The sequence below is a fragment of the Pezoporus wallicus genome, unplaced genomic scaffold, assembly GCF_028554395.1.
Source record: "Pezoporus wallicus isolate ANWC-B61680 ecotype Strahan unplaced genomic scaffold, APGP_CSIRO_Pwel_v1 contig_7722, whole genome shotgun sequence".
Taxonomy (NCBI): domain Eukaryota; kingdom Metazoa; phylum Chordata; class Aves; order Psittaciformes; family Psittacidae; genus Pezoporus; species Pezoporus wallicus.
In genome coordinates, this window is record NW_026635420.1 from 1,135,574 (window position 1) to 1,159,074 (window position 23,501).

The following is a 23,501-nucleotide window of genomic DNA, read 5'->3' on the forward strand; positions in this document are numbered from 1 at the left end:
GTGGCCCCATTTTGTCTATACCTTGCTTCTTGCTGCCTGACCTCAGCCATACTTCCTAACTCCACCCCAAACGACCAAAAAGTCTCCTGGCTGCTCCCAGACAAGCTCTTGCTCTAAGGGGTGGCCTTAGGCAAAAACAACCTCAGCAAATGCTTAGTTCCCTTAGTTGCTGGCCCATGTTACCCCTTCAGCAGTGTGCCTCATGACAGTGCAAGTAAGACACATTTCTGGTGCCCAGGAACTGCTCTCAGGCAAACTCTTCAACCCACAGTGCATGGAGACCCAAGTAGGAAGGTCAGGTGGGATTCTGGGAGGAAAGCTGACAAGGGGCCAAAAGGCTGAAGCTGCACATATCCACAGGGTTGCTGTTGGCATATGGGAGGTTTTGGGGTCACCTTCACTTACTTGTAATCCCTGGTTGGAGCTCACCTTGCCACAGCTGAACCTTATCCTTCTGGAATGTTTTTCCCACATGTACTATTTCTGTAGTAAGAAGTTATTTTTTCCCTTCTTTATAAAGGCAATGTGCTGAATCCAGCTTAATGGATGATCAAAGTGACTGATCAGTTCCAAACCCCAAGAATAAAAAGCTCTTGGTTAATTTCTCTGCAATTGTGGCCTCATTTGCCTTCTAAAATAATATGCAATATATTTTTGCAGGGACTCGGATGCAAAATTAATATGGGCTATGCTTATAAGAGCAAAAAGACATTTAGCATCATGGGTCCTATTCCAGTCACTGTTTTTGCCTTAATATGTCAGCTAACCCAGCCTGAAAAACTGCCATGACACCACTCATTAAGGAAGTCAGGCGCTACACCTAAAATGGTTTTCACAGCACAGGCTGCTGCTATTCTAATGGCTATGAATTTTCCTATTATTTCTTGCTACTATTTTAATGTTACAGTTGCTATTTGTTGTAGAACATACTGATGAAGAGAACTGGGTCCATTTACTTACTGTTGCCTTGCCACTAAAACTAGAAAACCTCCTGCTCTATTATTTGTTTTCAGTCCAGTCTCTAGCTCAGGAACACCGACCATCTTACTTAGATGAGATAAATAGCATCAAAATGACTGAATCAAACAATACTGCCTCAATAGAGGGACAGTTGTTCATCTAACAATTAGCAAACTGTAATCAGTCTTTTCCCATAGCAACATACCTCTTAGCTTTACTAACTAATAAATGTTCATACACTTACTTTTGTAGGTTTTCTGGAAAAAAAACCAAAACCCAAACCCAAAACACAACCCTTCAAAGGAAATATCCTGTTGTATGTTTCTGAGTTTCCCTGAAGCTGAATGCTGTGGGTAGGCGACCTCTCCCTACCTCTACGTAACAGTTCTTGTCCACCTGACATAGCAGAGGCATCACGTGTGTTGTTCATGAGTTTCAAAGGCGCAACTGTTTTTAAATAATTAGTCTGTGTCTAAATCTAAGAGAGATTAATTTTTATCAGTGAGCTTAGAGAGCTCTTGCCATGCAAGAACTCATGGTTCTTTGCCTCCAGTTTTCTCTTAGTAACAACTTACATGAATCCACATGGGTTGTGATTGAAAGCACTGGGCTGGAGTGAAGAGTGCTCTCATCCTGAGCACTCAGTGCAGAAGATTTGGTTCCTTTATCTACTTTGCATAAATTCTGGGGAGGAAATATGAGGCACTGAGAGTCCCTTTGTTTTTGCTCGCTGGATTTAAGCAATTCCTCTTGTACACACCCGAACAATGAATCCCTTCAGTCCACCAGGCTGTCAGTGATATAAAGCCTTGGATTCACACTGTAGATCTCCACAATTTTCTAAGTTCTGAAGAAGCAACTGGATGATTGCAGTGGCTTCAGATTCAAACTTAGCATTTGCTGTTTTCAGAGACAAAGAATAAAATGTAACCCCTTATTCTAAGAGTCTGAGCTGGCATAATGTACATATCATTAAGCCAGAACATCCAGGTTGAAGTGTCCTCACTAACTGGGAAAATTCCTGGCCAAAAATATATTGGTTGGAGCCCAAAGAACACAGGTTATCTCAGTAATTCCTCACCACATACTACCACTGGTAGAGTCTTTATCTTCCATACTTCCAGTCTTGGTAAGGACTTGCTAATACAGGCAACACACTGTGTGTGGATGAGCATTCACACAGCTGGTAGGTTCAGTTCTCCCTCTGAACCCACAGAGCACGTAACAAAGCCCTTTTCTCTGACTGACTTCAGAAAATATGTTTTTTTTTTTAGGTGAAAAACATCCTACAGCCATTTGTTGACTCTCCAAGATCCATGGACAAACACTGTTTTGCATGTCAGCTGGATGCCTCACACCATTCAGAGTTGTAACCAGGATCATTAATTGATGCATGTAGAAGAAGAGACAGTGTATCAAGATTGTGATCATTTGAAGTATTTCATACTTATCTAGATTAAAAAAAAATCCATTGGCTAGTTTGACTGGAGGGTTTGGTTCCGAAGGCACAACTTGGATCCAATAAGAAAGAAAACAGTTATCAGTTTTTGCTTCTTTCATATTTAATCTTTAGAGAGAAATCTCTCTGAAAACGCCATTTGGACACTGACCTAGTCTGACTAATTTTGGTATCTTGCTCTTGGGAGACAAACCAATTCTTCCTCTTTCCCTCTGTCATACATGTAGAAAAGCAGTTGCCTTGTAATTTTATCCACCATACTTTAGTGGAGTACCAAACCTACTCACTTTGAATACAGGCCATAAGGCATTTCAAGTGTCAGTGTGGAGGTTGCGTTACCATTCTGCAGCCCAAAAACTATACAGGCAAAAAAAGTCAAGCAAACTAAAGCTAAAAACTAAAAAAAAAAAAAAAAAGAGAAAAGGTGTTGAGGGTGGGTGTGATGATGAAAATGCTGACGGGCCCTTGCATTCAGTGGCAGTAATTAGCTTTACCATAGTAAATTCCAGGCATATGGCATAGCAACTTTCACACCCTCTTATATGATTTAAAACAGTTCTCACAAATGTTCGCCTCGCTGTAACTGTGAAAAATCTCCTGTTTTCTGAAGAGTAAAACTGCTCCAGTATCTTGCCGTGGCAACTGACACTTAAAAAAGAGCGCCTCCCAAATCCAGTTAAGGCAATGATGTGTGTTTAATGCAGGAGAACAACAATTAGTGTATTTTTGACGAAAAGAACTCAGTTAAGCTGCCAGAAATGTCAAAAGTTGCTCGCTACCCTGACACTTACGTAATTGTTCTGCGAACACCCACACGCCGGAATAGACCTACTCCACCAAAAACTGCAGGGCTGACTCACTGAGCGTTCCTCTACGTCTCTGAAGACCTAACCATCTAGGATACATCATCTACAGCGTAATTCTAATGTGATTCCCCTGATTCAATAAAGTCACACTTCACTCAGGGAAAAGGGGGGAAAAAAAAGATAATCTGCATCTTCAGGATCCTGCCCACCCATCATGGGGGAAGCAGCCAAAATTGACAACGCTGAAGAGCATATCTGCTCTTCAAAACTCTGCCTGAGCCCCATACAAGGGCAAACCTGGGATTAGATGTGGCTGGCTATGGTCTTCTGGATTCTCCTTGCTGAAACAAGATACAGAAGCAACTGCACCTACAAGCTACACAGTTTTGACCTCCATGCTGTGCAATATTTGCCTTCCAAGGAGAAGCAAGGACCAGGATGCAGGACAGTGCACCCCTCCATACAGCTCATCCTAACCCTATGCTGAGGCAGGCTGGAAATGGAGCAGGGCACTGCTGCATCCTTGTCCTTGCTTCCTGCACACTTCTGTCTTACTCCCATTCAAATTCTGTTGTGATCCAGAAATGTTTAACTTCTCTGATCTGACGGGACTGCCACATGAAATGAAGCAGATCGGTGTGAAACAGGACTAGAAGTAAAACCAAAATAACAAACCAACACTTAAAACAATTATGAAGAAAACCTCTAAGAAAGAGCAGGGAGCCTCCATTGTGTCACTAGGAAGCATAGGAGCATAGATATCTCTACAACAACCTCTTGTGAACAAAGATTTATGTGCATAGTTTAGCCAGAATAGGAAACTTTGTGAAAATGGTTTATACTTTACAGCTATATTACAAAACTTCTCAGAGAAAGTAATAATTCAATGTAATTTACTTCTGCGGTATGCTAGTGGCACCAATATACTAAATGAGTAACATAAACTGTGACCGTGAACAGTACTGTAATCATCCTGCCATTGTGCTCTGACATACTGAGTAATGACCTGGTGTTTGAATGGGACAGTTCTACCATTTAGTCCTCATAAATATCTAAGCATACTAAAGCCAGGATAAACTTAACAGCAGTAATTCTCTTGTCAACATTTGCAGAAATTACACCTAAACACACCCAGTCCTCAGGGCACGTTGCACACCAGGAACATGCACAGCCCAATACTGCCCCAGACATTTTGAATACTGCTCCATGTTTAGGGCATTATCTTTTCCCCATATATTCTATTTACATCAAATTCTTTCTACTGGTTTTCCTTTCCCACCACCCACAGTCTCTTTAGCTTCCAAATGAAAAGAAACCACTAGGTTAAACTGTGGGATGTAGCAGTTGTGGTGACTGACCCCTTAAGACCACTGTAGTTTGGCAGTTTTCTTTTAATGTTCTGTTTTGGGTTTGCTTGTAGGTTCTTTGAGGGTGAAGGGGGTGGGGATGTCAAAATAAACCAGAAAGTCAGGCCCTTGCACTGCAGGACATGAAGACCTATGTCACATGCTGTCTGTCCCTGGAAGCTAGCAACATCACTGGTGCTTCAAATTCAGCATGTGATTTGAGTCCCTTTTCTCTTTTAACACGGTAGGACATTCTAGCACCTAGGTCGGGCCATCAGTTTGGTGCATTTCCCTTGATAAGCTTTTCTGAAACGATGTTTGACAACAGCAGGTCACCAGGGAAACCTCCAGACTCAGTAATAAGGAAACTCTTGCCTCTGTCAATGCACTTACTCATTTGGTGCAGGTCCTTCCTGACCCAGGAGAGGTCCCCATGCAGGACTTTTCATCTGTGAAAAGTAAAACAGATGTGCTAAATGGGAGTTGCAGGTGTCAGGGCATATATCTGTCCCTGTCTCTTGCCCTGTGACTTCCTGGAGCCAAACTGTGTGCTTGGCTCCATGGGGTCCCCAGACAACATTCCAGTGGCCATATAAAAAACAGACAGCGGAAATTGAATTGTCCATGCCTGGGCGGGACTCCTAGTTGCCTCTCTTTGGAACCAGAATATAAGATATCTGTGCAGCATTTCTTTCCCTGAATATGCCTGTCCCAGGATGAAGGTCTTTTTCTTATATGACTTGATGTCCCTGGTTTGGTCTCTGCACAGCTGATTCACCCTGCACTGTGCAAACACAGTCCTTCTTTACTCTTCTCACGGTCTAGAACAAGCCTTCAGTCATCCCAGGGGCAGGCTTTTTTCCATGGGCAGAACAAGAGAGAGATTTGGGAGCAGGGGACCTCATAAACATAGAGAAAAATACATCTTTAGCATTGGGAAGAGAAGGCTGCTTTCCACACCTGCTTGATGCTACCAGGCTTGTTTCCTTGTAGAACAAGTGAACGGGATGAAAATGGGACAGTGCTATTGAAGGAACATACTTTAGCAATAGCACTAATTCCTCCCCAGGTAAGCCCACATGTTAGTGCCTAGTAAGCTCTTCCAAGCACATCAAAATGTGCAGCACTAAAGAGATTATAGCATTTTCTCAGCAGCCTCATCTGGTGTGATGTATGTGCCCAGTACAGTGTGATAGAGGCTGTGCCTGAATAGCAGGCAACAGCAGAGAGAAACACATTAGCATGCAAAACATGATAACATGCTTTGGGCACTACTGAACTCTTTGATATTGGCAAAGAAATAATACAAGCACATTGTTTTCCCCGTACAAACAGCACGATATTCCTGCAAGATGGATCAGGACTTTTGAACAGGAGCTGCTGCTTTCCTCAGCTAACGTTAACAGACCCATATGAATCTGGATTCCAAACAGTAAGCTAATTTATTAATTTAATCACTGCTACCAAAGTTAAGGGAATATCAGTATTTTTATGTGATCATGGCCTCAGTACCACTTCAAAAATTTATTTTGCTTCTCTCTTTTGTCTCTATTATACAGTCCATTTTTTATTTGAATGCTTTCAAATTACTATGTAATTAATGATATGTATGCACACATATACCCTTCTGTTCTCATCACGTTTATTATTTTTTAAGACAGAGCTGCCCACCTACGCTATGTTTCTGTTGCCAGCAGAATGTAATCCACTGTGAAGTGATACACAGGTCAGTGACACCAAAACTGCCTTTACCAATGACAGTACCTGGTAAGGGGGGGGGGGGGGGGGGGGGGGAAGGTAAAAATGAAAGAAGAAAATAACGATTAGAGTGCTGGCCTGTGTGGTTGGCCAATACACTGTGAGCCTGGCTAAATGTGTGCCTTTCACTGCCCTCCTCCAAGCTTAGTTTTATCCCCTAAGAAAGGAGAACCCTACAGCCATTAGCGATCTGCTGTTAAACAAAACCACTCATCTTTGCACACCCAGAGGAACCATTTGGAGAACTCCAGTATGAGCTACATTCAGGAGGGAACTTAGTTTATACTACAAGAAGTCAAAAGAAAACAAAACCTTTTGAATAAATACATGCCTGTAGTAGCTGTTAAGTGTTTTAAATCGTCATTCCTAAGTAATTGCTAATTACACTGCTGTATTACAACGTGCAATTAAATATGTGCTTGAGGTCATCCAGCTATTTGCTGTTTCAAGGAAAGCACTTGAGTCAAAAGGATTTCCTAAATGGAGTCATTCAGTGTTTTTATTTCTCCAACTTCAGGCATTATTTTAGATATGAATAATTGGACATTGAATAATCAGTTAAAATGTCATTTCCATAAATTGTTTGTACTTTACATAAAACAAATAAAATGCTTTATAGGGCACTTTTGTTCTCCCTTTGAGGCACCCTGCACTAACCACTTTTACACTGAAGGCACTGTACTCTGTGGCCAGTTTGGTCTAGGATGATTTGTGTTTCTATTTTCAAACAGATCATTCATACAAACCAACAAAGACAGACCATTAATTCTCACTTTTACGGAAATTAAAAGGAACTGTGGGGAGGACATATTGATTAACCTAGAGAGAGAACCTGTGAGAATCACAGACTGTCAGGTAAGCACCTAAAAGTAAGGGCTGGTTACACTAGACACCATTTAGAGACAGTGAAGGGAACTGAGCAGCTCCAGAGTGTAGTTTGTACTCTCTGAAGGCCCCCCGAAAGTGAATATTAAGAGAAATAACTAGCTAAAACGTGAACATTTAATTTCTTCTATCTAAACCTGGATGACTGCCTAGCTGAATCACAGGCATCTGCTGGTTCAAAGTTGACAGTCAGGATCCTCAAAATTCATGCCCCAGTGTGAGCTGTCAGTGGAGAAACCTGTCTTCACTACATTTCCCAAGCTCTTGCATTTCCAGAGTTGAGTTGACATCTCAACCAAAATCCTGATGCCAGCATGTTTCATGCTCTCTGGCCTTCCCCAGCAGGCAATCCCACAGTGTACTGCACTCGCCCAACATTAAATAGTGCAGAGGCAGAAGATGTCTCTGCCACTTTGATTCAGGTCATCAGTGGGATGTGGAAAATCAAGGCTGGAGTCCTCACTTTCCTAAATACATAGAAAGACAGGCTCCTATCAAACTCTGCTCCATATAAAGTAGAAGAGAAGCACGAACCTGCATCTTTACAGGAAGAAAGCACTTCTATAAAGAAAAAACTTTCCCATCCCTGATGTCTAATACAAGAAGAAACTTCATCAGTACATAGCCTCTCGAGGATGCCTCTGCACTGCTGCCTCAGTATCCCAACCTATGAAACACCTCTCTCAGTGGCCCAGTTGGCCTGGTTTCAAAACGTCATAGATACCTGCCTTTTTGGTACATCTATCTCCCATTACACTATGTAGATAGCCCATTTGCCTAATTCAGGGCCAGGGCTTCTATTACAGGGAGAGTTGTGAAGGAATTGGGCAAAGCAACACTGAGCACTAATCTCCAAAGTCCACACAAGGCTTTTATCCTCTGTGTCTACATCTCTGGCCAAGACAAGCTCAGATTATAAGCATTCATGGAGATCTATTTGGGGCTCTACACATACTAAGAATGAGCAAGAGGCTTATGGCCCAAAAGACAGCAAATAGGCTTTTTGTGATGAATAAGCTTTGAGCTGGGCTGAAGAGGTTTCATTCACAGCCAGGGAGGTATAAAACCAAAACAAAATAAACCAAACCCCACCCAGAAATAAACATTTCAGGGTTCAAAAGCTAACTCTGCCAGTGACTGGATGAATGAGGCGATCATGCTTAACAGGAATAGGCTCCTCTTACAGCCTACGTACTATAAAAACTTCTGGAAGTTGAATGATAAGTGGCCTCCTGGTGAGGCTTGGGTTGTATATCTGGTCTCTGACAAAGCATCAAACGGTAGTGTGGTTAACTGAATCCACTCCTGCATCCCTCAGTGACTGACAGGACAGCATGCTGTCAGATGGAGAGAGGAAAAGTAAGTGCATACTTGCATGCAAACACAAAGATAACAATGTTCCAGTAGTTTTTATTATACTTTAGACTTCTTCAGCTGATGCATGCTAAGGGAGGTACTACTACAAATTCAGAAGGTGTCATGTGCATTTTACTTGTTTAACTCTGCTGCAGACAGTGCAAAATCTCCTGCCTGGCTCACAATGCGCCAAAGACCACCCCCAGACTGTGGCTATGCAATGAGCTGGCTATAGCCATCATCATTACATGTCTCTGCCCCCAGCTCCACTTGGGAAATATAACCCTCTTGAGTGTGCTTTGTTTAACATTTTATTGCCTTCATACACTTAACCTTAATGCTCATAACATTTTGACCAGATCTGACATGACTAATGATAAAAATCTGCTTAAATGCTACCATTATTTATTGATGCATTACTACTAGGCAGGTATCTCAATGGGTTTGATAAACCGCTTGCATAACATGTAGCTTTCGTTAAAACGTTGAATGACTAAGATTTTTATTTTAAACCACTGCCATAAAACGTCACGGAAAATGCCCTGAAGATGATAATCAGAACACATTTTCTTCCCAAAATATTTTAGTCATCAGAGAGTCAGGCAAGTTTACCTTATATGAATATGTAAGTGTGTGATAGACATAATCTGGGGCTTGTTCTGTTTTCTTTGAATCCTAATTCTGCAACGTGCTGATGGTTTTGTGTGCATCTTCATTTTTTAAAATACAATCAAAATACACTGTAACCTCAAAGAACCATGTTAATTAATAATAACAAGGATTACAAGGAACAAATTGTATTTATCATTGTGTCAAGCTTGCTGGGAATTGTCACAGTGTTATGCTGAAATTGTCCGTGTCTTTAACTTTCAGGTCTCATTCACTGTGGTTTAATATGAGTCCTTCTGCTTGTTTCTAAGTTGATCCCTTAGGTGATAACTGATCATTTGAGGGTTCTTCTGGCTGTGGCTCCTGTTGGGATGAAGGTTAACTGAGAAAATACAGCTTATTATTGCAATAAGTGAGTAATAAAAAAATGTTTGAGATGGCTTTAAGACAAGCATCACATTATACTGCACCTTGAGAGATAACTACAGCTGAGGCAGTTTGAGAATTTCTATTCCAGTTGCTCATGCTTTGCAGAACTTCTGATTTCAGAACTTTCATTACTTAAGCCTGAAATTCATGCTTAGTAAGGCTGAGGTTTGGGCTATATTAGGTTGTAAAATCTGAACAAAAGTTGATCTCCTCCACTTGAGAAAGATAAATAATAAACCAATTTTAAGGACGGAGGGAAGGCGGTGGAAAAGAGTAGTTCTTAAATTATGACCCGATTACTCATTTTACCAGGACTGTGATATTTGTCATACTAATGCAGAGCAACCAACAGTCTCAGCCCCAAAGAATTTGCTGTCCTGTCTAAGCCCTGACATAGGTGAAACGAAAACTCTTAACAGAGGAGGGGGAAATACCAGCAAATAAATGAATAAAAATCAAAGGCTCCTGCTTTGCTCTGTCTCTGCTCTGAACATTTAAACTCCATACCCTGGCTACAGAGCTGAACAGAGAGTGAGGTACCTGATAAGAACAGCTTAGAAACTCTTTAGTAAGAGAGAGCAGGACCACCGTGGCAAGCTGGACTGGCCAGCTTGCCCCCATGGAGCAGTGGGATGATGTACGTGGTGCGTGTCCAGCGAGTCTTACATTAACCTGGCCAAATGCCCCTGCTTAGGAGCAGGGCAAATTTTGTGCAACACCTCAGCCCGGCTTTCAAGCCTTTGAAAAAGGTAGCAAGCAGGGATCCTCTCAAAATCCCTGCTGAGGAGCACGTTGATAATGCTATCTGGGTGTCAGGCTGGTTTGAAACTGCAGCGACTGATGTGCCAACTTTAATTAACATCACGCGTGTTTTCTGTGCAGGAAATACAGGACTGCCCATGCCACTATCTGTTTCCAAGGTCAACCCTCTCCGGCCACATGCTACCTAAGGAACCTCCTTCAGCTGGGGTTAACAATAACGACCCCAAAGAACAGCAGCAGTGTAAACGAGATTAGCCTCTTCTGAACAATTTTACTTCCCAGGAGAGGTTGGTGACAGGATTAGTACTTAGGCCAGGCTTCTCTCAATTTGTTTGAGTTCTTGGTTTTCGCTTATCATTTGCTAACCCGCACCTGGGAACAACCCCGCCCGGCTCAGCCTCTGGCCCCGCTCCACCGGCGCCGCTTCCCCCGGTCCCTGCTCCTCCGGCGCCGCTCCGCCGGGCCCCGCAACCTCCCCTCCCGTCTCCCGGTGCGGTGGAGCCCGTAGTGCCCTTCCGCCCGCCAGGGCCGGGGGGGAAGCGCCGGACGCCGGCGACGGGTCCGCACCCGCAGGCCGCCCGCGGGAGCAGCCGGAGCGGCGGCCCGGGCCGCCAGGTGCGAGGGGCGCCGCCGGGGGCCTGTGGGCTCCGCGTTGGCGGTGGACCCGCGGTGCAGCCGGGCGAGGGGCGGTTCAGTTACCGCTATCTGGCGGGGCCGCTTTCCCTTGTCACGTTTTTGGGATGGCCGCAGGCTCTGAAGCAGCGCCAGCTCCCTCGCTGGGCTTGGTGCAGCGGGTAAAGCCGGGCCGCGTAGGAAGGGATTAGCTCTGGGTTTACCCTTCACCCGCGTAGAGATCAGCTGAGGACAGAGGCTGCTCGGCCTCCCGAAAAACGAGATTCCCGGAGCGCCCTCATGAAAAGCCGGGCCGCGACCAGCTCTGAGGAACTGGAAGGGGGAAAGAGAAGGCAGCCAGCTCCAGATTTAGGGAGAAAAAACATGGAGGGAGGGATAAAGGTAAAAAGGTGCTTTTTGTTCCGCCGGTGCCAGCACCCGCGGGAGGGAAGGAGGAAGGCTGTTGGGGGGGGGGGGGGGGGGGGGGGGGGCCGTGCCGCGCCCCCTCACCTGCCCCCGGCGGCCGCGGCGCGGCTGCCGCTTGTTTGCACTCGGCTTATCCGGAGCGGAAATTCCTTTCCGTTTTTGTGAATGACAAACTCATTAACGATTCATCAACACAACCTGTTCCAGCCGGCCCGTCGCCGCGGCAACAGCCCCTTCCGCGCGCCCCCATTGGCTGCGCTGGAGAATGTATCCATTGAGGCGTCCCGTGGTTGTATCCATTGAGGAGCCGCCGGGCGCCGGGACGCGACCGAGGGGCACCGCGGGGGACACGGGCACCGGCAGCACCGGCACCGCCGCGGTGATTCCGCGCTGAGCGGGGTAGCCCCGCTCGGCGTGCACGTTAATTGGATTTCATTCACTCGCGGTGGAGGAAAAGCCCAAGGGCTCAGGCTGCAGCGGCGATTAGGCAGGTTCATTCAGGGATTCATTGACAAAAAGCAGACAGGAGAGCGGGCAGCCTGCGCGCTCGCACGCTCACACTCACTCGCTCACAGTTAGCCGCACTCGCACACATTTACACGCCGGGGCTGCTTCTCCCTCGCCGTGACTCTGCCACCGCCCCGCGCGGGGGGGGGGGGCTGCGTGATTCATTTTCCTGGGGCGGAGGGAGATAAGTTGTGAGGAGTTGGAGGGGTGCAGCCCGCCCGCCGAGCCAGCCTGCCGAGCCAGCCGCATGCCTCTGTGAGAGCGAGAGGCGCTTCCTAGAGCACGCTCCGCTCCCCACGTCCTTCCTCATGCTAGATACGTTCAGACCCGTCCCTTTCGCGTCGGAAATGGCGATTAGTAAATCTGTGGCGTGGCTGAACGAGCAGCTGGAGATGGGCAACGACCGGCTGCTGCTGATGGACTGCCGGCCGCAGGAGTTGTACGAGTCGTCCCACATCGAGTCGGCCATCAACGTGGCTATCCCCGGCATCATGCTGCGGCGGCTGCAGAAGGGCAACCTGCCCCTGCGCTCCCTCGTCGCCAGCAGCGAGGAGGACCGGGAGCGCTTCGCCCGCCGGTGCGGCACAGACACAGTGGTGCTGTACGACGAGCACAGCCGCGACTGGAACGAGAATACGGGCGGCGAGTCCGTGCTGGGGCTGCTCCTCAAGCGCCTCAAAGATGAAGGCTGCAAAGCGTTTTATCTGGAAGGTGAGAAGAGCCGCCCGGGGTTGGCTTGCTTCCCTCCCTGCTTGCCTGGGGCTGCGGGTAGCAGGAGCCGAGACCCGGGGCTCGGCGGTTGCGGCGCTGCCCGGGGAGTGGTGGTAGTGGTGGGGGGCCCCAGCCATTGCACACTGACACTCCGGGCCTTTACCCCATGCCTGTTCCCACCCCCCCCCCCCCCCCCCCGCCCAGCATCCGCTATCCTCGCTTTGTTTAAAGGACCCTCGGGGATTGGAATCCATTGGGGAAGACAGTGGTAATGGGGGTGCCGGCATGAGCCGGGGAGGGCAGGAGGAATCGTTGGCGAGACATCTCTCGGGGGTCCCCGCAGGGCGCAGCGGCACAGAGCTTTAATCCGGAATGTGCTGAGCCGCAGTGGACGATTTTCTTAAGCCGTCTTTAGGTTACTCCATCTGCATGAGAGTGTGTGACATATTTGTTTTCTTTCTTTTCCCGGGGCTCGAGAGGGTGGGAAGCAGATGCCCTTTTGCAGACTGTATCAGGGAAATAAGCTGGTTTGCCATCATATATCATGTTACATGTTTTCCCCCCCACCGCCCCGCTTTTCTCTCCAGGTGGTTTCAGCAAGTTCCAGGCCGAGTTCGCTCTGCACTGCGAAACTAACCTAGACAGTTCGTGTAGCAGCAGCTCTCCTCCTTTGCCAGTCCTGGGCTTGGGAGGCCTCCGAATCAGCTCTGATTCCTCTTCAGACATCGAGTCTGACATTGACAGAGACCCCAACAGTGCCACCGACTCCGATGGCAGCCCTCTATCCACCAACCAGCCTTCCTTCCCGGTGGAGATTTTACCCTACCTCTACTTAGGCTGTGCCAAGGACTCCACTAATCTGGACGTTTTAGAAGAGTTTGGTATTAAATACATCTTGAATGTTACCCCCAACCTGCCTAATCTCTTTGAAAATGCCGGCGAATTCAAGTACAAGCAAATCCCCATCTCTGACCACTGGAGCCAAAATCTGTCTCAGTTCTTTCCTGAGGCCATCTCCTTTATAGGTGAGACCCGATTGTTTGCTAACAGCTATCTGACAAGCGGTAGTACTCAGTTTCTTTGGCAGAATTCGGGAGATTTTGGGCGAGAAACCGTAGCAGCCTTTCTCGGGGCTGCTCTGCTTTCTGGCTTTAAAGCCGGTTTAAATTGAGGGGCTGGTGGAAGCTGCTTGGGGGGGGGGGGGGGGGGGGTGATTGAGGAACCCCGGTGAATTGTAAGCGACGTTTGCAGCTTGCACAGGCAACCCTGGTTTGGCTGGCTGCGGGATTCCTGCCTGAGCCGTTCGTGTAGGAGCTGAGGACTGAGCAATGCGCAGGATGGGGGATCTTTTTAAATCCCTTCCTGATGGGGAGGGGGGGAGGTAAATGAGTCTGGGGTTGGATGGCTTATTTGTCCTTTTTTTTTTTTTCCTCTTGAGGTTATTGAAGTGCAGAATAATAAAAAGAAATGATCTGGGAAGCTAAGTTTAGCTTTTAAATGCAAGTTATTCATAAGCGGTATCCCTGGCAAATGTATAGTCAGAGCTTTAATTAAATCTCGTGGTAATAATGATATACCTCTCGGGCTCGGTGCCTGGGTTAGCCAGCCCTTAGACATTATCCATCAGCTTTGAAAACACGTCCCCTTGGGCTCAGGGAGTTCTGCTTAAAATATGCACTCTCCTTCGTTTCGGGGAGGACTGTGATCAGCCCATCGGGGTGCGGTGGGGTGGGCATCGCATTATCTGTTGGGAAGCTGTGCTGTAATCCGGTTGAATGATACCGGTAATAGTGGAGAATGTAGGTAATCTGAGCCCAGCAGGAAGAAATGTGGGCTGGAAGCCACAAAGAAACTAATCTCCAGGCATTGTAACGCATTTCCTATTACAAAGGAACCCATTTTCAGCCAGTGTTGACATCCTGTTCCTCCTAATGGGCTGTCCCCTGTGACTTCCCTCATTCTTTTAAAATGCCTGAATACCTCCATTGTTAGCTGCACAACAGTTGGAGAATAATTTAATAGACCTTTGCAGTCTGCTGGTCTGTATAAAAGGCATTCAGTGACATATTGCAGGATTTCCATGCTGGGGCAAGAGGACTGTAAGAATTTAAGGCAGATCTCCAGGAGAAAGCATGTCTTTCAAAACTGACTTTATTTTAAAACAGTGTCATGCTGTGTCTCCTGCTCCCTTTGTCTCATTCTTAGTTTTCTCAGCTGTTGGACACGGGTACGTATATTTAGGGAGGTGGATTCTCCCCTTGTCGTGGTTTTAAGCCGATGAAGTTAACTCTTGCGTTGCACTGCTGGCAACTGGGATCAGAATTGTTCTTCTTTCCTGTTTGATATGAATCTAACCTGTGTTGAGGGATCAGTTAACCAGCCCCCTGTCTTATATGTCCTTCTTTGCTCTTTGTACAGATGAAGCACGGGGGAAGAACTGTGGCGTCCTGGTGCATTGCTTAGCTGGGATCAGCCGCTCGGTCACAGTGACAGTGGCCTACCTCATGCAGAAGCTCAACTTGTCCATGAATGATGCCTACGATATTGTCAAGATGAAGAAGTCCAACATTTCACCCAACTTCAACTTCATGGGTCAGCTGCTGGACTTCGAACGGACTCTGGGGCTGAGCAGCCCCTGTGACAATCGAGTGCCGAACCAGCAGCTGTACTTCACCACCCCTTCCAATCAGAATGTCTTCCAGGTGGATTCCCTGCAGTCCACGTGAACTCCCACCACCTCCCTTCTCCTGTCCATTTCATGGGATCACTCCTCAATGGGTTCTTTTTGGCAGTGATAAAGAAAATGTAGCTTTCTCTTTTCCTGGCTTCTGCTATCACAAAGCAGCTGCCAGAGCAGGCTAGGAAAGGTTTACACAGTGTGGAATCGGCTTTTACGAAGGGAGGGAAAGTGGAGCTCTCTGGGAAGGACTGTGGTGACCAGGCAGCAGGTGGGCAGCGTGCTCATCCCTGCTTGTGCAGTGGCTTGTGTCCGAGGACTTCCGCGGGGTAGGGTAAGGCTGGACAGGCTGAGCACGTGCTCTCTATAGAGACTGGGACTGTCCTGCTTCCCTCTCTGCTTTTGGATCTGTGACACACATCTTTGTCTTCAGTGAAGACTGGTTATTTTTGTTTGTTTTAATTTAGAGGAGCCAAAGAAAGAGATTTCAGCTTAGTGTATTTGGAGTACTTGTTTGCCGGAAGCTCGGTAGTATCCTACTTGATCAATGTAAATATTAATCCTAAACTGATTTGCAATTTTTTTTGATTTCACATATATTCAAGAAATCAATCCAAGGAACACCTGTGTTTTTGTTCTCTTCATAAGTTCTGCTTTTCTTGTTTGTTCTTTTTTATTGCAAAGAATATATTTGCAGCATGCTTGATTTTATTGTTCAAATGAAGCAAGCTTTCCATGAGGTAGAAATGGCAATGGTTGAGAAGTTTGCAAATCATGTTTTGTGAGCAAGTAGTCTCTTCTTTCATATATCTTTCTTTTCCTTGTGGTGATTTTGTTTTCCTCATGCTTTTGATGTAGTTTCCCCATGATATATATATATATTTTAAATTAATTTTTTTGCCTTACCTTTTGTAAATACATGATCTGGGAGGAGGTTTGTCTTTGAATGCAGAAGACTTCTGATCACTTTTTAAAACTTTCAGATGTGCTAAACAGTGCATTACCTCTGTACAAATTCTTCAGGGAGCTTCACCTCAAATGCAATATTTTGAGTCTTTTTTTTTTTTTGTATAAAACTGGAAGTATGTGCGAGCATTTGGACCTGTGTGTATGCACAGTGAACCTGCACATGGTTGCCAATAAGGGAGAGTCTAATTCATGGTGTAAAAGTTTTAAGATGGAATTTATTATAAGAATGTAAAATCTTAAATTATTAATAAATAACTATTTTTGGCTATTGAGAAGCTGGCTGGTTTATTCCTCCTTTTCCCTCTGTGTGGGTGTGGTTAATTGCACATACACATATGGTTATGTTTAAAGGTAATGATTGCTTTCAATAGGTTTTGTACAGCTCCTAAGACAATAAAGCCTTGATTTCCCTTTGGTATGCTGGTGCCTAAATGAATAAACAGCACATGTGCTGGGTTCTCATCTTGGTTTGGTGAGGGAATGCTTCTGAAGGCCTTAAGTTTAATTGCAAAATATTCCAGCATCCCTTTGCTCCCCCAGGGATGCACCTGACCCTGAGCCATAAGGATTTTTATTATTATTTTTATTTAAGAGAAAGGAGCTGCTGTTTTCTGGGTTTGTTTACAAATTTTGGCTACTTTATTACAGATGCCAGGAGCTGGGTTTCTGATCTCCTTATCTGTTTGGCAGGAGCTCATTTCACGGAGATCCATCAACAGTCTGCAGCCTGTGAATGGCTTTTTTTTTCTGTTGCTATTCAGCTGTGTTGCAATTTAGCAGGTAAAGGCAAGGAGGAAATGTCTCTATATACTCTTAATTACCTCATTTCCTCTTTGGACCTTTCTACTCCTGTCTCTGCAGAAGGAAAAAGGGGGATTATGGGGATTGCAGAACTGCTGCTGCAGCTCATTTTCATAACATCCTGCCTGATATGAAGTGGCCTGAGGTAGGGTGGTGCCAGAATCTGGGTGCAGCACCACGGTGATGGGCTGATGCTGCAGCTGGGGCTGCCGGCTGGGGTTCTGCAGAACTCCTGGCAGCCGGAGCACATGTCAAGTAATTTTAGAAACTGCAAGTGTGTGAAACGAAAAGCAAACAAAACATGGGAAAAAAGTGAGTCAGTGTCTCATGCAGTAGTGGCCTAGATTGAGTGCATAAACTGTGAAAGTAGAAGTGGGTTGCAGTTAAACTTGGCTTGTGCTAATCCAGTTTTGAACGGTTTCCGCTCTTGGCATTCCCTATGCTGCTCTGTTCAAAGTGGAGATTTGCAAGCAGCTCTAGCAATTTCCTGTCCAGCTGCAGCTCAAGTGACTCCCTTGGCTTTTTTTTTTTTTTTTTTTGGCTTTTTTTTTTTTGGCTTTTTTTCTTTTTTTTAATATGGTCTGTGGATAATTTTAGCCAGTTTCCTCTTTGTGGATTATTAATCTGCTTTCCTTGTAGAACCTACATAGCTGCGTCCCTACTGTTCTGCTGAAGTCAACAGATGGCCTCCCCACCACTTCCTCTCGTTTCGCTGTGGGTTTGTTGTCAGGCCACTTCTGAAATTAATAGTGTTTTCTGGCCGGCCGCCACAGGCCATTACCACAAAGGGGAAGTAACACATCTGAATAGCAGGAAGCCGGGCAGGGTCACAGCGTGAACTGAACCTGTTGAGTGCAATCCGCCTCTCCCAGTCCAGCAAGTGTAGGGCTTCTCTTCCCTCCCCCTTTTTAATATGCCTTGCACAGAGAAAGGGCTGACGCTGAATGCCTCAGCTGTTTGCACCAGGCAAATATTTCCGGCTGAATGAGTTGCAAATGTTAATTGTGACTAGGTGCCCGTTAAGGTGAGGTGGTAAAGAGCAGCGTGCCTCCTAAGGGAGGAATCCCTTGGCTTTCTTTGCAAGCTGCTTTGAAAAGTTAGTGCTCAACAAGGGCTTCCTGCTTTGCTTAATGACTAACACAAAATGGGTACTTCTGCAATCCATCAGTAGCCAGGATGAGCAAGCAAAGGGGACCAGCTTTGCTCACACACAGCAGAGATGGGCAGAAAGCTTGTTGCATGTTTTTTCCTCGAGTGAGGCCTCAACCAGAATTGTTAGTCAGAAAGCTTGGCTGAACTTGAGCCAGGATGGGGCGAGAACAACTTTGGTCACAGGCAAACCAAGACTAGAACTGGAGCCAAACCAAAACCTGGTTCAACTTCTGATACTGCTGGGGCTGTTCACACTTGCTCATGTGCTGGCTCTGAATTACACGTGGTTTGGAGGGAAGGGCGGGGAGAGCTCTCTCCAGTAATGTTCACCCTCCCTCCCCACACAGACTCCTGGATAACTCTGCCCCAGCACAGTGAAGGGAATGGCTCATGCTACTTGAGCACTTGCCAGCTCTTCTGAGGCCAGGCTCTGCTTGCTCCTGCAGGCCACCGCCAGCACTTGTGTCAAAATAACTTGCTTCCTCTTTCCCCTCCCTTGCTTCAGTCCTTGCTGGGATGTGGCAGAGGTCTCCAGCTTCTGGGGGGTTTGGCAGCTATTGCGTTTCTTCAGCTGGTAAAGTCATTTATTATGGGAAGAATAAATCCTTTGTGCCTGTAGGGACAGGCTTGATGGGTATACGGGAATGTAGCCCCTTTGCAGCTAAAAAAAATCGCAAACTCCTTCGTGTTATAGTGTAAGAGTGTGAGGTACTGAATGCCTTCAGAAGCTATGGAAATATTAGGAATGAAAACTGTACCCTCAGGACCCATCTGTGTCTTTAACACAAAGGGTGAAGTTGTGTCCCACAGCATCCACGCTCCCTTTGCTCTGGTAATGCCAAGGTTCCCCTCAGCGTTTGAGTGCATATTAGCACTTTGCTTTCCATCTTGTGTGCAGTAACATCATGTAGCTCATTATGCTGATTCCCCTTCTTGCATTTCCTCATTCCCACTCACCTACTTTCAAACCACCCTATAGCCACCTTCAAAATGTCTTACAACTCTTTCTGGTTTTTGTTGTTGTTGTAATTTTCTCTTTCTCCATTTTCTCTATTCTCTTTCTTATCCTTTTTTAATGCTGCTCTTCCTTCTATACCTTCCGTTCTTCCACGGACCTTTTCCTAAGCTTCTTTCATACTTCTTATTTTCTTACCCTTTCTCTTTTCCCTGTTACTCCTTTGCTGTTTGTCTCATGTTCCCTAAATTAGCTCCACTTTCTCAGCCTTAAGCCTCCCTTCTCCTCTTAATTTTCACAGTGAAAAACAGGATGATTCTAAATGGACTCAGTCATTTGTAGGGAGCTATAGGAAAGGTGTGTATGAGAGGAAGAAGTAAGGAAATAACACCGTTGTCTTCTTGATGCTTCCTAGTAGATGACCTTATTCCCCATCTCCACTCCCTGTTGCTGTGTAGACTTGGCTCTGCATGGCTTCTCTGAGTCTTCTCTATATAGCACTTTGCTGCTGCTAAAAGAGAAGGCCATCTGAGGAAGCAGTCTTTCCTTGGGGCCCATCCAGCATCACAGGGCACTGAGCCCTCTCCGAGGAGAGAGGTGTGGTGAGGAAAGTGGGGAGAGACTGAAAACATGGCCGCAAAAGGCAGCTCTACTAGCAAAACTGAAGCCTGGCTTAACAATTGTGTGTCTTGAGAGCATTTCTTCAGCTTCTCTGAAAACCTTATCCAGAAATTTTTCCCTGCTGAGAAGCGTGATGACACTTTTTTCAGAGCTCCAGGAAAAAAACCTGCATGTGAACGTTTAAACAAGGCTGCATCTTAGGCCCTCTCTCCACAGCACTATAAATCACCAAAAGCTTTGCCTGAGCGAGGATGGTGGAACAGATTGCGAAGCTCAGTTCTGTGCCCCCCTAGACTTTGTATGAGAGTGTTCAGCATTGCTGTTACCCCAGGAACACAAGTAAGGGGCCAGGAGCCACCATCACACAGCAGCACATGTGGGTGACTCCTGGGATGCCAGGGAGAGGTTGCATTCAAGGAGGGTGGTTGAGTTTGCTCCAAACTCTTCATAGCTGAAAGAGAAATAAAGGCTATCTACTGGTGTTGTTTCATGGCATGTGGTGACATGGTGACATCAAGATATATGAACTGTGCCCTTTCCTCCCTTGTCAATCCCAGCCAGAAACAGATGGTACTGCATCATGCGTCTCCTTTCTTCATTGCCAAATTTGAGAGATAAGCATGTGCTGTAACTTAGATAGCACAGGCAGAAAGCTGGTATGGGAGCTGCTCTCTTTTAAGTAAAGTGCTTGTCTCTGTAAGGGAAGGAAAAAAGTGTGTTAGATGCTTTCTGTTGTTTGTTATCATAGGGATCTGCAAGTGCTGAGGGAATTTTGGAGTGCTCACAGCCATAGCTTTTCCTCATAAGGCAAAGATGAAGGATGTTGACTTACCACAAACACAAGGAGATGATTATCAGATGGAAAGTGGGGGTATGGAATCTGTTTAGGAAATATTTCTTAATGACAGAAGTTGCATTCAGGACTATATTTGAGCGATGCAACAGAAAGTGGGCCCTGCTCTACTTCACAGCTGCGATCCCCAGGACGCAGGAAGCACACAGAAAAGCTGGCGCACTCCCATCCCTAAGCTGTTCCAGCACTACAGATACCAGCGACATAAAATGATGCTACATGGGAGGTCTCTTTACCATAACGTGGAGACCATGGTGAAGCACTTTGCCAGAGGCACAAGTGTTTTGGAAAGTCCCGCTACCAAGATCTTCCACCTTCCCAAATGGCTAATGTCCTTACTTAACTCCAGGACTTCTATTTCAATGAACTTCTCTGTTTTTCTCTTGAAGCCATGTTTTGGGACATTACGGAAGTTTCTTTTTTTCATCTTTTTTTCCTGCTGACCTCAACTGTGTAGGAAGTAAATTCCCATCTGCAAGTGAAGCCATCTGAAAAACATTTGTGGCTGACACTCGGTATACTTGGAGCAAAAGTTCTTGATAGTTTAAAGGTGGTGTTTTTTCCCTTTGCTGGGAAGTGACATCCTTGCAAAGACAGTCTGGGGACACTAGTATTTAGTATTTATGAAAATGCATTAGCTGTTCAGTGGGAGGTTGAACACCGAAAGGATGTAAATCAGTATAAGAGACTCTGCCACGGACTGGTGGATGCAATACTCTTGAACCCCTTGAAGGCATTATCTGCCTCTGTGTAGAGACCATTAGGGACATTAGTGATTTCTGTAGATCTTTTTCCCTGCATACAGTAATATTACGGGATTCTGAGCTAGACATAAAGCTAGAGAGCCAAAATGTCTCAAGGCAGTGAGATAACTTTTTATTTTAAACCCTGATAATCTTAGGGACCTTAACACATTAAAAAAATAAATAAAGGGTCAGTAAGACTTCAGCTATTGCTTGGTCAATCAGGATTTCTTGTGCTATCAGTGATCTAAATTGCATTTGCTGTGTCAGCATTTCTACAACATTCATTCATTTGAGGGGTTTCTAGGCCAACCCTGGTGTCTGTGATGAAAGATAGCGCAGCACGTCTCATCTGGGCTGAAATTCAACCCCTTGCGGAAGCCCGGCACTGAGCTGCTGTTCAATTTAAGCATTAGGAATTGAGTAATGCCCAGATTCTGTGCTGGATGTTTTTGCTATAAAAAGAGATAAAATGTGTCTGATTTCTGGGAGTACAATCAGGAATAACAAATTAGTCTTTCACAAACACCTTTACAATCCCTCATCCAGGTTTTTTGTTTTAAGTGAAATTTTGCAGGTTATTGTATGTGAACAAAATCTTTTTTATATTTACAAATTACCATCATAGCAGACAGCAGACAATGTCTATTATTAAGGCGGACCAATGCTTCCTCTTAAAAGGGGACTGTTCAGATGTTTACAGCTTTGATACTAGGCTTTGTTTAGACTTGAATATAATGCTGATCTATGAAGATGAAAAGAAATGAATATCCCTCTGAAAATGTCATCCTAAAAGACTTGGCCTTTTTTTTTTTTTTTTTTTTTTTTTTTAATTTCCAAAGAAAATGCCTCTTGTTTTGTCTGTGTAACAAAATCTGTTACTGTTTCCTCAAACATCTTCGGCACCTTGTACCTGGAAGAAGGGGCGTGAAATCTGGCAGGGTGTATTGGGAATGCGCTTGGCACTGCTTCCCTGAAAAGCAGCTTTTGCCCAAGATTTGAACAGTTGGAATATGGTGATCTGCACATGCCAAGCAACCACATCTTGAACTTTGTAAGTCAGCAGTGATAAAATTTAGCTGAGCTGTCTCCTGGTGTTGACCTGCCAGCCCCACTGAGCAGCAGCAGCACAGACCCTGTCAGGAGGAAGGGGACAGAATCTTAGAATGGTTTTGGTTGCATCAGTGCATTAGAGAATGGTGCAGTGAGTCTGCACTAAAACTGGTAATTTGGATTGCACAGCTATGCTGCTGCTGTACCTGAGCAGTACTGATTAGAGCTGTCTTGAGTGTCTCTGCACTGTGCAGTATATATACTCTTTACATCCTTGTTTTCCCTGGGCAAAATACAGATGAGATCAGTCATCTAAGAACAGTTTTGGTGTTAGCCAGAGGAGAACATGCACGTCAGCTGACAGAAAGCAGGGCATCTCGGTGATATTGCTGGAAAGGCAAGAAATGAGAAAGTGTAGCTGCTCCTGGGGTTCATCGGGAGTTAAATGTACTCTTAGAGGTGTCTCAGGTGGCAGCTAGGTGCACAAGTTCTGTAAGCTTCAAAGTGCTTGACATTGCAACCTCAGTATTGTTATTCTAGTAGTGTTTTTACTTCACGGCAACAATAGATATTTCAGCCTCTCTGTTGAGGTCTAAATTAATGGCATTCCTACGAGTTTACACAAGAGTAGCAGAGAACACACTTAAGCCTTCAGTTTGCTATTACAATGTTAAGGTTTTAAAAGACCTTGTCAATTATGGTGGAATAAAATTAACAGGATTCTCATTTTTTTTTATGCTTCAGAAATGTATGTAAGCTTCCTTTGGCAGGGATTTAATCATCCGATATGTACCTTGGCTAATGAGAGCTGGTTAGAGCTATGGGACATTATTGTGATGTTAATAATAATGCAATGATTATCTGAGGTCAAACAAAAATTTCCCTTTTTCCTGAGTCCTGCACAGTACAGTGAGTAGCTTGACTTAAATAATGTGCATGTTGCTGTATTCCAGAATGACAGTTCTTATCTATATCGTTGGATTGCTCAGTGTTATTACAGAGTTCAGTGAGCTTATTCCTGTCAGTAGGTATTCACATGCTTAACTATTGG

The 23,501-nt window shown here is 45.3% G+C and overlaps 1 protein-coding gene across 1 annotated transcript; it reads left to right on the top strand.

Moving 5' to 3' along the window:
* The first annotated feature begins 11,696 nt into the window (after positions 1–11,696).
* DUSP6 (dual specificity phosphatase 6) lies at positions 11,697–16,547 on the top strand. Its single transcript, XM_057423822.1, has 3 exons — positions 11,697–12,626; positions 13,214–13,651; positions 15,045–16,547. The coding sequence occupies exons 1-3, from the start codon at positions 12,224–12,226 to the stop codon at positions 15,350–15,352; spliced, it is 1,149 nt and encodes a 382-aa protein (XP_057279805.1). The 5' UTR covers positions 11,697–12,223; the 3' UTR covers positions 15,353–16,547.
* Positions 16,548–23,501: the final 6,954 nt, after the last annotated feature.

Bases quoted from the DNA above. Each gene is read 5' to 3' on its own strand.
- DUSP6 (XM_057423822.1), top strand. From the start codon at position 12,224: ATGCTAGATACGTTCAGACCCGTCCCTTTCGCGTCGGAAATGGCGATT. The intron at 12,627-13,213 runs GTGAGAAGAGCC...TTTTCTCTCCAG, and splicing joins CAAAGCGTTTTATCTGGAAG to GTGGTTTCAGCAAGTTCCAG. The intron at 13,652-15,044 runs GTGAGACCCGAT...CTCTTTGTACAG, and splicing joins TGAGGCCATCTCCTTTATAG to ATGAAGCACGGGGGAAGAAC.